Source organism: Gadus chalcogrammus, chromosome 5 (assembly GCF_026213295.1).
Source record: "Gadus chalcogrammus isolate NIFS_2021 chromosome 5, NIFS_Gcha_1.0, whole genome shotgun sequence".
NCBI classification, from domain to species: domain Eukaryota; kingdom Metazoa; phylum Chordata; class Actinopteri; order Gadiformes; family Gadidae; genus Gadus; species Gadus chalcogrammus.
The window spans coordinates 21604878-21619886 of record NC_079416.1 but is presented as its reverse complement, the minus strand read 5'-3'; the positions used below and the strand labels follow the sequence as shown (position 1 = coordinate 21619886).

The following is a 15009-nucleotide window of genomic DNA, read 5'->3' as shown; positions in this document are numbered from 1 at the left end:
TCTCCCCCTCTCTCTCTCCCTCTCTCCCTCCCCCTCTCTCTCTCTCTCTCTCTCTCTCTCTCTCTCTCTCTCTCTCTCTCTCTCTCTCTCTCTCTCTCTCTCTCTCTCTCTCTCTCTCTCTCTCTCTCTCTCTCTCTCTCTCTCTCTCTCTCTCTCTCTCTCTCTCTCTCTCAATTTTTACACCTCTCATGCCCCCCCCCCCCCTGTCTTCCTCCATTAACTGTACCCCTCTCCTCCCCACCCTCCCCATTAACTGTACCCCTCTCCTCCCCACCCTCCCCATTAACTGTACCCCTATCTCCCTCGTTGAGCAGGTTGGGGGAGCGGCATCCACCAGAACTCACTATTTCCGTTCCGTCTGGCCATCTTTGTAACGTGAGGCCGATGCCTGGTACAAATGAACATGTGTGAACCACTTAACCAGTCCTTAATTACCCAGAAAACCTAGAGGAGGGACGAAGCGGGCCTTAGGGCTGTTTAATCTATTCTGATGTTTACTTTGGATTTAAGATGGTCTTCTTTGCCCTTGTTGCATTATTGTTAATCACGTGGTGAAGCTGTTTTGCACGAACGCCCTATAAATAACGTTTGTTTGATTAAAAACATTATAGAAATAAAGCGGAGGCCGTTTGTGGGGGCTTATGGGTAATGTAGTCCTGACCCACCTGCTGCTCTGACAGTTTCTTCTGGATCTCGTCGCCGTGGCAGTGGTCGTAGACGACGGGCCGGGTAAGCTCCGCCTCCACGCGGGCCAGCCAGGTCCGCAGGCCGCTCATGTTCCTGTCCAGCCGCTGGATGGTTCCTAGGGTCTCCTTCAGCTTCCTGACCCTGGAGAGCAACAACCACACGTCACAAAGGTCATGAGGGTCACTAAGGTCACGGAGGTCAAGAAGGTCACGAAGGTCACAAAGGACCGCAGAGTCGCTCACCAGCTCCCGCAAAAGACTCAAGACTCACTTGTTCAGAGTTCCTCTAGACACTACATAGCCTCCCACTCGCCCTTTCTTAAACACTTATTGTATGTTGTACGTCCTTGCACTTAAAAATAGTACTTAGCATTGTGGAGCATCTTATCCTAGCTAGCTTTGTTGTATACCGGGAATGGGTTAACCCAGCTATGGTTTTTCCTTGGCACTCAGTTCTATGAACATCCTTACTGTATCGACAGCGATATATTGTTGTTCCTCCTTCTTCTGACAACGGTACTCGTTGTAAGTTGCTTTGGATAAAGGGCTAAATGCGCACAATGTAAATGTAAAGAAAGGCCAGAAAGGTCATTCTCAGAGTCAGGTGTTTGTATTGAGGTTACCTGGGCTACATGGCCGCTCACATTACCGGCGTAGTCGACGGCGCTGAGGTCAGATAACAGATAACAGATAACCAACAGGTGAGCTGAACCCAAGCAGAACGTTTGAGAAGATGGGCGTACGCTTGATCTGAAGAGGAACCAATCTGGACTTTGAGTCTATTTTCTAAATCATCCAAACTACTAGATGCACAGTTAGGCAGCCCATGGCGGACAGAGAAGGCTGGTTGAACTCTGACCTAGCAGTATTGTTTCAGCCTCACTATTACAACTGCTTAGGACAAACGCTGAAAGAATACATGTTAATATCATGGTTAGCTCTGGCCATTGCTAATCTCTCTGATGAACCGTGTTGGACTGAGAACCAGACCTCCAGCACGAAGCTGGAGTCCACCTCGACACTGCATAGCCACCCCTCCCCCTTCTGGCCACCATTGTACACTGTATTGTATTGTGTTGTATTGTATTGTATTGTACCTAACTCCCACCTTATTCTTCATGTTTAACCTCTGTTTTTCTTTTTATTCCTAGTCTGTCTTACATAGTTTTGATAGGGCAATATGTAAAGCGTCTTAGAGTACCATATTAAGCGCTATATAAATTCCATTTATTATTATTATTATTGTATTATAGTACTTAACTGTGTAGCAACTGCAGTAGCTGCTATCATTGCTGTAACACAGGGAATTGTTTAGCCTAGCGATTGTTGTACTTGCACTTGGTTCTATGAACATCCTTACTGTACCGACAGCGATATATTGATGCACTTCTTATGACAAATGTACTTTTTTTCATTTGACAGACCTACATACCAATACAGTATGTGAATTACATGCTCACCCTGTAAACAAAGCCTGTTATCATAGTGTTGTTACTGTCTGGGAATATAACCTGTTACCCGGCAGCGTTAGTGCCTTGCTCTGTATACTGAGCAACGCAGGGAATAGAACCCCCAACCTGGCAGGGTTAGTGCCTTGCTCTTCCTACAGAGCGACACAGCCCATGACCGACCGGTCTGTAGAGGCCATGCTAAAAACAGTGAAACGTGCAACTGTGCGCACACACACGCAGACAAAACACACACACTAACCAACATACACACATAGAATGCACACTCAGTCATTCCAGTGTCATGTGAGAACATTCCATCACATGCAAGTGGCTGGCTGGCTGGCTGGCTGGCTGACTGACTGACTGGCTGGCTGACTGTGTGTTTGTCGCATGGGATGTTTCCTTTGTAGCCAGACCATGATGCACAGGGCAGTGAGCTTAGGTGTGTGTTATGTTAATAGCATGCTGAACACAACATAGCAGGGACATAATGACAGGTAAACAGTCAGGTAGTCTTTTCTAGACCTGAAGCAACATTTAGACGCCTTGTTCTCCTCTGTTATTGTCTGCCGGTACTCATCTCTTCCTGTCCCGTATGCAGCATTTGTTTGGTTTGAAACCAGGAAGCATGTTTCGGGAAACGTGTTCGGGAACACAGAGAATTATACCAGCACAGCAAAACAGCTGCTCCTATTGGCAGACTGGCAAGCTGTGAATGCTAGGAGCATTCCGCCGTGCGTGTGTGTGTGTGTGTGTGTGTGCGCATGCGTGTGCGTGCGTATGTGCGTTGGGTGCACGCTCACAGAGGAAAAGTTCCACGCTGGAGCTAGCATAAAAGACATGCGCATCTTCGCATATAGAACACATGTCAACACATCTCCACACCGATCCTCACACCTGAGTAACTACACACAACAACTTATTAATATACACATCTGGACAGAGACACATGCGTCTACACACACACAGATAAACAGCTGGCGTCCCTCTGCTGCACTTACACACGTATCCCCGACGGACCACGGCACGCACACTGAACGCCTTCCCCCTGCCTGCCTGCCTGCCTGCCTGCCTGCTTGTCAGAAGGGGTTCCTCCACCCAGGAGGAACACCTTGGCCCATCCCCCCTCTGTCGCTACAACATCCATCCCTCCGTCTTCCTCTCCTCTTACCATCCCTCCTACTCTCGCCTTCACGCAAAACACAGTGGACACCCAGGAGGGGAGAGGAGAGGGGAGAGGAGGAGGAGGAGGAGGAGGAGGAGGAGAGTGGAGAGGAGGAGGAGAGGAGGAGAGGAGAGGAGAGGAGAGGAGGAGGAGGAGAGCGGAGAGGGAGGAGAGAGGAGGAGGAGGAGGAGAGTGGAGAGGAGAGGGGAGAGGAGGAGGAGGAGGAGAGTGGAGAGGAGAGGGGAGAGGAGGAGGAGGAGGAGGAGGAGGAGGAGGAGGAGGAGAGTGGAGAGGAGGAGGAGGAGGAGGAGGAGGAGGAGGAGGAGGAGGAGGAGGAGGAGGAGGAGGAGGAGGAGGAGCGGGGAGAGGGAGGAGAGGGGAGGAGAGAGGGTCCCCACCTCGAGGTACTCACCGGCTACGGAGGAGGACACTCTATGGATACGTCTGATCCGTGAGCAGGCGATGCACACACCCCCTCTCCAACGCCTCTCACCCCCCCCCCCACACACACACACCCGCTCCCACACATGCACACACACACACACACACACCCTCTCCAACGCCTCTCCCACCCCCCCCACCACACACACACACACACACACACACACACACACACACACACACACACACACACACACACACACACACACACACACACACACACACACACACACACACACACACACACACACACACACACACACAGACACACAGACACACACAGGCATACATATTCACACACGCTGTGGCGTCTGCCTGCCCCTCCCTCCTCCCTCCTCGCTCCTCCCCCCTCTCCTCACTTCTATAGCCGGGAGCTAGGTCCTAGGAGATAGGTGCTAGGAGCTAGGTGTCAGGGCAGAGCAGTTAGCTCCCAGAAGCTAGCTGATGACCAGAGCCTCAGCTATCAGCTATAAACCAGACTGGGGAATAAAGAGACTCTCCTGCTGTGCCTGCACCTTGCACCTCACAAACCAGTCAGTCAGTCTGTGTGTGTGTGGGTGTCTCTCTCTGTCTGCGTGTCTCTCTGTCCGTCTGTCTGTGTATTAGCATGGACAGTAGGGGACAGATGGTCCTTAGGTCGGGTTCAGAAGGAGCCTCACTTCAGGCTTCATGGTTTAACAGGCTTGACAGGGTTAATGGGTTTAATGTCTACAGCAGCAGGACCTGGGCGGTGTGATGTCCCTCTGTACTGCTCTCCGTACAGTTTACTACAGATAGAGTTTATAGAGTTAAGTTTACCACAGAGAGAGTACATATAGTACTAGAGTTTACTACAGATAGTTAAAAGTATCATTTTCTGCAGATAAAGTTCATAATATAGTGTATTACAGATGTAGTTTATAATACTACAGATAGTAAAGAGTATAATAAAGTATACCTCAGGTACGGAATATAGTATTACGTAGTTTACTACAGATAAGAGTATAGGGTAGAGTAATGTTAACAGACAGTGAGGACTTGAAAACTATTAACCAGGAAAGAAGCTGAACTGAGTGAAACTAAACTGAATAGTTGGTGGTAAACAAACCCCCTCTCCCCCCCACCCACCCTCGGCCATCTCCACCTAGATCACCGTGACAACGGAGCCGTCGCGGCGCCCGGCGCAGCGCGGCCCCCGTCGCCGTGACGACCAGATCTACGGTGACACCGGCACAGAACGCGGGCGGCCGTGGTGAATAACGGCCGCAGCGCCCCCGAGAGTGGAGCAGCGGCCGGGTTGTCTGCTCGGCAAACCGCCGGACGACACGACCCTAAACCAGCGTCCCTCAGAGCGCCGGGGTCCACCGCCCGGCCGCTCTGAGGGACGTCAGCAGACCTGCTCCCGGCCCACACCGAGAAGAGATTAAGATCTGCAGGCGCGCCGAGGAGGAGAGCTGAGAGGGGGAGACGATGGGGTGAGGAGGGAGGAGGGAGGGAGGGCGGGAGGGAGGGGGGGTAGCTAAACATCTGCCTGGTGTGGCCCCTGGGGGGGGGGGGGGGGGGGGGGGGTAGGGGAGAGACACAAAGGGGGAGGAGAGAGGGCAGCTGCAGCCACTTGGACGGGGCGGGGGGGGGGGGAGGTAGGGGCGCTGGGGAGAGGGGGGGGACGGGGGGGAGAGGGTGTTATGGGGAGAGGGGGGGACGGGGGGGAGGGTGTTATGGGGAGAGGGGGGGGGGGGGAGAGGGTGTTATGGGGAGAGGGGGGGGGGGGGGGAGAGGGTGTTATGGTGAGGACGGGGGGGACGGGGGGGAGAGGGTGTAATGGGGAGAGGGGGGGGGGGGGGAGAGGGTGTTATGGTGAGGACGGGGGGGACGGGGGGGAGAGGGTGTTATGGGAGAGGGGGGGGGGGGGGGAGAGGGTGTTATGGTGAGGACGGGGGGGACGGGGGGGAGAGGGTGTAATGGGGAGAGGGGGGGGGGGGGGGAGAGGGTGTTATGGTGAGGACGGGGGGGACGGGGGGGAGAGGGTGTTATGGGGAGAGGGGGGGGGGGGGGGGGGGGGTGTTATGGTGAGAGGGGGGGGGGGGGGGGGAGCGGGTGCTCCCGGTTTGCTTTGGGGCACAAAGACGTGTGGCAGGCTAGTGTCAACGCTCCTAATCCCCACAAGACCCCCCAGCCCTGACTCACCAGGGCCGGCCTCTCTCTCCCCCTCTCTAATAATGATTCACCAGTAGCCCTCGATACCAATAGAGTTCAATACGCAGAGCTACGCTGCGCAACAATGTGCAGAAGTTGTGTCAACATTAACAAACTACATTCTGTTGTAGTAATCCCTCAATGCGTTTTCAGTTTGACCACTCTCTCTCTCTCTCTCCCCCTCTCACCCTCTCTCCCCCCCTCTCTCTCTCTCTCTCTCTCTCTCTCTCTCTCTCACTCATCAGTGACATCCTTCACATGGACTAATGTACTAATAAACTAGTTACACGGGTTACCAGGGAAACGGGGTAACCAGTGCTGCCAGTGTTGCCATGGTTTCTTGGGTCACTAGCACTAACAAGGTTTCTGCTGATACCACGGTTACTAGGACCACTATGGTAACTAGGACCACTGGCGCTACCATGGTAACTAGGAAACCTCTGGGTACCAGGGTTGCTATGGTTACCTGACATGTCTGACTGACTGACTCGTCCCTCTGCTGCCATGACAACGGGCTAAACACCTTGCTTAAGGGCACACTTCCCCTCTGGCTCAGCAGCCTACGGGGAGGGAGGGGGATTCAAACCCCCGACGGCACGCTGGGGTCCTGAAGCCATCTCCCCCCCCCCCCCCCCCAAGAGGACTCTTCTGCTGGGAGGAAGAGATCTGGCCCAAGGGCACGTCAGCACAAGGGGAGGGAGGGAGATGAACTTGCATGCATACGTTGCTCTTTGTCCTTTGCACACTGTGTTGTGACCTGGGGTCTGATTGTGTTGTCGTGGTGCTGGCTGTATTGTGATCTGGTGTCTGATTGTGTTGTCGTGGTGCAGATTGTATTGTGATGTGGTGTTTGATTGTGTTGATGTGGCGCTGGCTGTATTGTGATCTGGTCTCTGATTGTGTTGTGATCTGGTGTCTGATTGTGTTGTCATGGTGCAGAATGTGTTGTGACCTGGTGTCTGATTGTGTTGTGACCTGGTGTCTGATTGCGTTGTCGTGGTGCTGATTGTATTGTGATTTGGTGTTTGATTGTGTTGCTGTGGCGCTGGCTGTATTGTGATCTGGTGTCTGATTGTGTTGTCATGGTGCAGAATGTGTTGTGATCTGGTGTCTGATTGTGTTGTGACCTGGTGTCTGATTGTGTTGCTGTGGCGCTGGCTGTATTGTGATCTGGTGTCTGATTGTGTTGTGACCTGTTGTCTGATTGCGTTGTCGTGGTGCTGATTGTATTGTGATCTGGTGTTTGATTGTGTTGCTGTGGCGCTGGCTGTATTGTGATCTGGTGTCTGGACCACCTATGCATTCTGGTTGTATTGATCCGTTGTAAACCAGCTCCCTCGTTCAGCTCCCCTAAAAGAACTTGACCTATCGCTTGTTAGAATCCAGCCAAGGGAATCCTCCAGGGATTCAACTAGTGACGGTATTTGGTTTTTATTTGGTTTGTCGTGTTAAAGCTAAATAAACAAAACGTATGACACACACACGGCTAGCATCATTAGCAGATGCTATCCCGGTGTCAGCGGTGTCTTGTTATGCTAGTGAGTCAGGCCCCCTATTGTGCTCTCCTTCCTCTGCCTTCCGGACTCTCTGCTTATTGTTGGAGACTGAGAGGGCTCACCTATTGGCCAAATGACCTGTCAGTCATAAGAACCATTCTGGGCCTTGGCCAACCAGGAGCCACACATACAGCCTGGTTCTAGGAAGTCCCTCCCCCTCAATTGTATTCAAATGTAATATTCATTTTGTAATTTTGTTATTGAGTTCCAGTGCCATGTGCGTGAAATGTTTTGAATCGTGATACGGATATCAGATAAGAAGTTAAATCATCTGCCACAAAGAAAAAGAGGGACAGACAGACAGACAGACAGACAGACAGACAGACAGACAGACAGACAGACAGACAGACAGACAGACAGACAGACAGACAGACAGACAGTGGTCACCATATGGCTTCCTCAAGGTCCTCATCAATAATTGTATTGACCTAGGTCAGATTAAACTCAAACAAACTTTCCCTTAAACACTGACTGATCAGTCCAAAACTACGCATTTCCCCTGAAGCAGAAAGGTCAGAAAACATGTGCTTAATGTGTCTGTACTCCATTCAACCTCCCAGGCCGGCTAGCCGTGGCGCGTCGCGTTAGCCTAAGTAGGCAGGCCACTCACACAGCACAGGAGCAAGAGCTATCGCTAATGAGTCTGGCAGCGGTGCTGCCGCTAGTCCGGGAGGGAATAAGGTCAAACCCAGAGGCAATAATAACAACAAGCAGCGTGTTCCTTGCTTAGCGCTGGGGGACGCTACTTAGCTCAAATTATCCAAGGTCATAAACACACGCAGAGGGGCCTGAGTATGTAGACAGGAAAAATAAAGACCTTCATGTAGTGCTGCAAATAATTACTGCCTAAGAACCTTTCAGTGAGTCACTGAGGACACAGCGGCTGTAAACCCAGATGAGACAACGACCCAGCGAGGACAGCTTTCCATCCAGCAGAGCGATTAAAGGTCAGGTTGATGTGTGGATCCTCTGTACGCCCCAGACAAGTCCTTGACAGCTACCTTCAGTCAGTGGAGGGCTCGAGAGGAGACCAACGCACTCAGCATGCTTACACGGTAGAAGGTCTTATTAGAAGTTCTTCACAGACTCGGTCTCTCTCTCCTCCCCTGGTCTCTCTCCTCCCCTGGTCTCTCTCCTCAACCCCCGGTCTCCTCACCTGGTCTCGATGTGGTCGAACAGGTGCTGCCAGCGGTCCGTGACGTCCTGGATCTTGTGGTGGACCTCCGTCTCCCGGCTCTGGCTGCTGGCCGAGATGAGCTGCTCCCCCAGCTGCTTGAGGTGGCCCTTGTTCTCGCCAAACAGGTTGATCTCCTCCATGCAGTCCTGAGCCCCGCAGACGACATTCACATTCACATTGAGGGGCTTTTGGCTGACGCTTTTATCCAAAGCGGCCGAGAGCCATTCATTCACACGTTCACACACCGACGGCGGGGTCGACCACGCAGGGCGACAGCCAGCTCGTCAGGAGCGGTCAGGGTGAGGCTTCTCGCTCGGGGGTACCTCGACGCTCAGAGGAGCCGGGCATCGAACTAGCAACCTTCCTGTTGCCAGTCAACCCGCTCTACCTCCTGAGCTACTGTCGGCCCTTCACATAATCGTTTAGCCCTCTCTCATCCAAAGAAACTCACAGTGGCCTCAGAGACAGGTCATTAAGGAGCAGGTAGGGGTTAGACAGAACAGAGACAGGTCATTAAGGAGCAGGTAGGGGTTAGAAAGTAGACAGACAGGTCATTAAGGAGCAGGTAGGGGCTAGACAGTACAGAGATGGGTCTTTGAGGAGCAGGTAGGGGTTAGACAGTACAGAGACAGGTCATTAAGGAGCAGGTAGGGGTTAGACAGTACAGAGACAGGTCATTAAGGAGCAGGTAGGGGTTAGACAGTACAGAGACAGGTCATTAAGGAGCAGGTAGGGGTTAGACAGTACAGAGACAGGTCATTAAGGAGCAGGTAGGGGTTAGACAGTACAGAGACGGGTCATTAAGGAGCAGGTAGGGGCTAGACAGTACAGAGACAAGTCATTAAGGAGCAGGTAGGGGTTAGACAGTACAGAGACAGGTCATTAAGGAGCAGGTAGGGGTTAGACAGTACAGAGACAGGTCATTAAGGAGCAGGTAGGGGCTAGACAGTACAGATACAGGTCATTAAGGAGCAGGTAGGGATAGACAGTACAGGGACAGGTCATTAAGGAGCAGGTAGGGGTTAGACAGTACAGAGACAGGTCATTAAGGAGCAGGTAGGGGTTAGACAGTACAGAGACAGGTCATTAAGGAGCAGGTAGGGGTTAGAAGGTAGACAGACAGGTCATTAAGGAGCAGGTAGGGGCTAGACAGTACAGAGACAGGTCATTAAGGAGCAGGTAGGGGTTAGACAGTACAGATACAGGTCATTAAGGAGCAGGTAGGGGTTAGAAGGTAGACAGACAGGTCATTAAGGAGCAGGTAGGGGCTAGACAGTACAGAGATGGGTCTTTGAGGAGCAGGTAGGGGTTAGACAGTAGAGGGTCTACGCATGTCACAGTTAAACACACACACACACACACACACACACCTTCTTGAGTTTCTCCACCATGTCCTCGATGCTGATGTCAGAGTCGTCCAGCACCCGGTTCTCCATCTGGCTCAGCCAATCACAGAGCTCCTTGTTCTTCTCGTTGAAGATCACCCACGCATTGAGGCGGTCGGCGATCTCCTGCCTCCGCTGCGACACCTGACGGACACAGGAAGTAGTTTAGGACACGAACGCCTGACACAGGAAGTAGTTTAGGACACGAACGCCTGACACAGGAAGTAGTTTAGAACACAAACGCTTGACACAGGAAGTAGTTTAGGACACAAACGCCTGACCCCGGAAGTAGTTTAGGACACGAACGCCTGACACAGGAAGTAGTTTAGGACACGAACGCCTGGCACAGGAAGTAGTTTAGGACACGAACGCCTGACACAGGAAGGACTTTAGGACACAAACGCCTCACACAGTAAGTCATTTAGAACACAATCACCTGACACCTCTACTCCTTTCAAACACACAATCACAGATGTGCACAAAAACACAACCGTACACACACACACACAAACACACACACACACACACACACACACACACACAGATGTCCACAAACACAGATGTCCAACCCCCCCCCCCCCCCCAACACACACACACACACACACACACACACAAATGATAATATGGATTATAATAAGGGTGTAGCACTAAAGTAGCTCTCAGCTAGCAGAGAGGCTAAACCTTCTCTTTCTGAAATGTTGCCGCGGAAACCAACAGGTCTGCATGGGAGGGGCTATGAGGGGGGTAACAGATGGTGACGGAAGGGTGTGGAGAAAGTGTTTGTGGGGGGGGGGGGGGGGGGTGAGAGGAAGAGGAGCTTTTGTATTGAAATGAGCCATTAAAGTAGAGGGGGGCTGGGGTGTGACAGCTTTTACTGTCGGCCAATCCAGAGGCTCAAGAAGCACGCGCATGGTGGGAGGAGATCAATATGCATCTGTGTGTGTGTGTGTGTGTGTGTGTGTGTGTGTGTGTGTGTGTGTGTGTGTGTGTGTGTGTGTGTGTGTGTGTGTGTGTGTGTGTGTGTGTGTGTGTGTGTGTGTGTGTGTGTGTGTGTGTGTCTGTATTTTCTATGTTTGTCTGTCTGTGTATTTCTATGTGTGCTTCTGCGTATTTATATGCGTGTGTGTGTGTGTGTGTGTCTATCTGTTTGTGTATTTCTATGTGTGTGTGTCTGTAGATTTCTATGTGTGTGTGTGTGTGTGTGTCTTTACCTGTAGACAGAGGTCCTCCCATTGGCTGTTGAGCTGGGCGACCTGCTCCTGTAGCAGCAGAACGTTGTCGGCCATGATGTACTGAGAGAGGTCCGTCTTCATCATGCTCAGCTCAGACAGGCTCTCGGCCCAGTCTCCCAGCATGCTCTGAGACTCCTGCAGACCACCACACACACACACACACACACACACACACACACACACACACACACACACACACACACACACACACACACACACACACACACACACACACACACACACACACACACACACACACACACACACAGGGGTCCTTTAATATACTCCAAGTCTCACTTCCTCTCTCTCTTTATGTTAAAGAGATGTCTCTCTCTCAGTGAGACACTCTCTCGCTCTCTCTGTTAAGGAGATGTCTCTCTCTCTCTCAGTCAGACCCTCTCTCTCTCTATGTTAAAGATATGTCTCTCTCTCAGTCAGACTCTCCTTCTATGTTAAAGAGATGTCTCTCTCTCTCTCTGTCAGACGCTCTCTCTCTATGTTAAAGGATGTCTCTCTGTCACTCAGACTCTCTCCCTCAGTCAGACTCTCTCTCTGTATGTTAAAGAGATGTCACTCTCAGGCAGACTCTCTTCCTAGTCAAATTGTCTCTCAGTGTCAACCTGTCTCGCTGTATATCTCACCTTAGTCAATCTCCCAGTCTCTCTTTGGCAAATTCTCCCTTGCTCCTCTCGCATTTCTCTCTCTCTCTCTGTCCCACACGGTCTGTCTGACCCGCTCTACCACTCTCTCCCCCTCTCTCTCTCTCTCTCTCTCTGTCCCGCCCCCAAAGAGGATTAAAGGCCGTAACTCTGAAGGCAGGGTGGGGAAGGGGGAGGGGCTTAGTGCTGTGGGCGGCGCTAAAGGATCATAGGAGCGTGTGATTGGCAGGAAGAAGCGGTCACTCAGCTGGTATCTGCCGTGGTCTCACCCATGCCTGCTCAGGGCTTAATGTCTTATAGAGAGATTACAGAGCATTAACCCTGCTACCTTCCACCATCAATACTCTGGCCTTCACTGGGGCTCTCACAAACAATGATAATGTAATAATATTAATAATAATATGAATGTCATTCATTATTAATTGCATTGATACAGCACCTATCAAGGCACCAGTAGGCGCTGGACGTAGTGTGTGTGTGTGTGTGTGTGTGTGTGTGTGTGTGTGTGTGTGTGTGTGTGTGTGTGTGTGTGTGTGTCTTATGAAACTAAACTTCCAGCTGAAAGGTTGTGAATACATTAATTATCTGTTATGCTATAATCAGTCTCATTGCAGTGACACAGAAAAGTCAACATTGATAAAACAAACACTCGGAATAGATCCCATCATTCGGAAAGGGCGCTAAACGTACTGTATGTTCTGTAAGCTGTGAATAATTGGAGCAAGCAGGTCACACCGTTCCACAACCCCAAAGCGTTTATCCCAACGCATGTTCACCTCGTAGAACTGCTCTTCGCCCGGCCGCTCGCTGGGCCACTCTGACATCGACCGGTTCAGTCTGGTCTTCACGTCCTTCAGGGCCAGCGTGCTGTCGGCTAGACGGGTCTCGCACAGCTCCCAGTTCTGTCGCACAACAAGAGCAAAAAAACAACACAAAATCAAAACACAGAGTCAACACAGAGCTTCCTTAGCCAGCCTTTCAGTCCGAAGGGATTTAATCACCCACATCATTGGTTGCCTGATAACATGTATTAACTGATCTGATTGGATTATCCAGGCTGCCAATCAAGGTCAGCAGGTGACTTGGCAGGAAAACTTCTCAGATGGGGGGGGGGGGGGCGGGAGGTCCAGGTCGCACTGTTTGAACCAGCCATCTCACATGTGTGTGTGTGTGTGTGTGTGTGTGTGTGTGTGTGTGTGTGTGTGTGTGTGTGTGTGTGTGTGTGTGTGTGTGTGTGTGTGTGTGTGTGTGTGTGTGTGTTGGCTGGTTCAAGCAACCTCACCTGGCTGAGTCTGATTGGACTCTGGGTCTGGGTGAGGCTGCACACCTGTTGAGCATTGACTAATCAGTGTGCCCAGGTTAAACCGGCCCTCACCACACACACACACACACACACACACACACACACACACACACACACACACACACTCAGGTAGAGATCTCCTGCACGACATCATGGAGCCCCAGCTCATGTATCACTGTCAATCCACTTCTACATCAAACCGGTGTCAAAAATACCCAACACTCCAAAACATAGTCTCGGTTCCCAGGTGTTTTCACAGCTGGAGGTCTGATGGAGGTCATCAGGTGGGCAGTGTGACCCCGGGGATCGGACCCACCCCCTAACCACCACACTACCCCCGCAGCCCCTCATCACCCGGGGGGTCATTACCACGAGCGCCTCACGCCTGGGGGAGGGGCTTTCCAGGGAACATGGCGTCCAGTCTAGGAATGGGTGTGTGTGATTGTTATAATTATGAAGCGTTGGCACGGCCCAGTGGTTGAATCATACTTGGGCTGGGGGGGGGGGGGGGGGGGGGGGGGGGTCGTCAAAGTCTGTCGCCATGGGTTACGGCCATCTCTCCCCCCCCCCCACCATGGAATCCTGGCTGCGGCCGATGCTACGTCGGTCCTGCTGCGTCCTCTGCTCTATACCCTGTTGCTCTCCAACCCCCATCAGCCATATGCATGTATGCGTCTTGACTTGTCATTTCTATTCTGCCTTGTTTTTGCTCTTTTCTATGCGTGTGTTGTGCTGCTGTAACACCTGAACGACCCTCACAGCGTGAACAGATCTAATCTTGTATCATCTCAAAAGGGGTGAGAAAGGGGTCACTCTTTTACGACTTTTCGCTTCGCTTTAGCCTGTTATGTGACGTATGTATACATGTTTAACGTTTGCACATTTTTTTAAAATAATAAAGTCTGAGCCAGGAACGTCCAGCGAGAACTCCTCTCAATAAGTGTGTTAAACAGCGGGTTTGCGCTCAAACTTTACTTCCGTAGCAGTGTGACGTCGGACTGCAGAAGTGCAGCGGCTAAAAAAGCCTGAAATGGGAACTTTAAAGCAGAGGTCCACATCCTTAAAGGGGGGGTGTCCCATTAGGCTATCCTCTCACAGGAGGGGGGGCTCTTTCTCCCGGGTCCCGGTCGTACCTGGATGATGGACCGGGTGAGGGCGGTCCTCTTGGCCAGCTGCTGGTGGAGCCGGTCCCAGCCCTCCTGCAGGGGCCCCAGCTCGGCCTGCAGCCCGGCCTGGGTGTCCTCGTCCCCCATGGAGAAGAGCTGGCGGCCCACCTCCAGCGTCTGGAGGTAGCTGCTCTGGTAGCGCTGGGACAGCAGAGCCACTCGCTGGGGAGGAGACACACACACAGTGAGAACACACACACAGCGAGAACGCACACACACAGTTAAAACAAACAAACGGTATAAACGCACAATCAAACACACAGTTTTGAGAGAGAGCGAGAGAGAAAGAGAAAGAGAAAGAGAGAGAGAGAGAGAGAGAGAGAGAGACTGACTGACTAACCCCTTGCAGGTAATACAGGTGATGAGTTGTACAGCTGTGTGTGTGTGTGTTGATGTTGTGAAGGTTTCTGAAGAGGTTCTAGCTGCTTGTGGTAAATCCGCGTTGGGAAGGTTTCCAGTCCCCTTTCACGAGGAGGGACTGTCTGTCGGCCTGTCTGTCTGTCGGCCTGTCTGTCGGCCTGTCTGTCTGTCTGTCTGTCTGTCTGTCTGTCTGTCTGTCTGTCTGTCTGTCTGTCTGTCTGTCTGTCTGTCTGTCAGCAGGTTGTCGCTCCAG

At 51.9% G+C, this 15009-nt stretch overlaps 1 protein-coding gene across 6 annotated transcripts in view; it reads right to left on the bottom strand.

Annotated features, from left to right (window-relative positions):
- The window catches only part of syne2b (spectrin repeat containing, nuclear envelope 2b), a 126571-nt gene that overhangs the window by 30581 nt on the left and 80981 nt on the right, over nt 1–15009 (bottom strand). For all 6 annotated transcript variants that reach the window (XM_056590204.1, XM_056590199.1, XM_056590200.1 and 3 more), the window contains 6 exons: nt 14364–14558; nt 12704–12829; nt 11248–11403; nt 10022–10180; nt 8631–8797; nt 666–828 (listed from right to left, as the gene is read on the bottom strand). In XM_056590204.1, coding sequence (XP_056446179.1) covers nt 666–828; nt 8631–8797; nt 10022–10180; nt 11248–11403; nt 12704–12829; nt 14364–14558 — 966 coding nt within the window. The remainder of the gene's footprint in view (nt 1–665; nt 829–8630; nt 8798–10021; nt 10181–11247; nt 11404–12703; nt 12830–14363; nt 14559–15009) is intronic.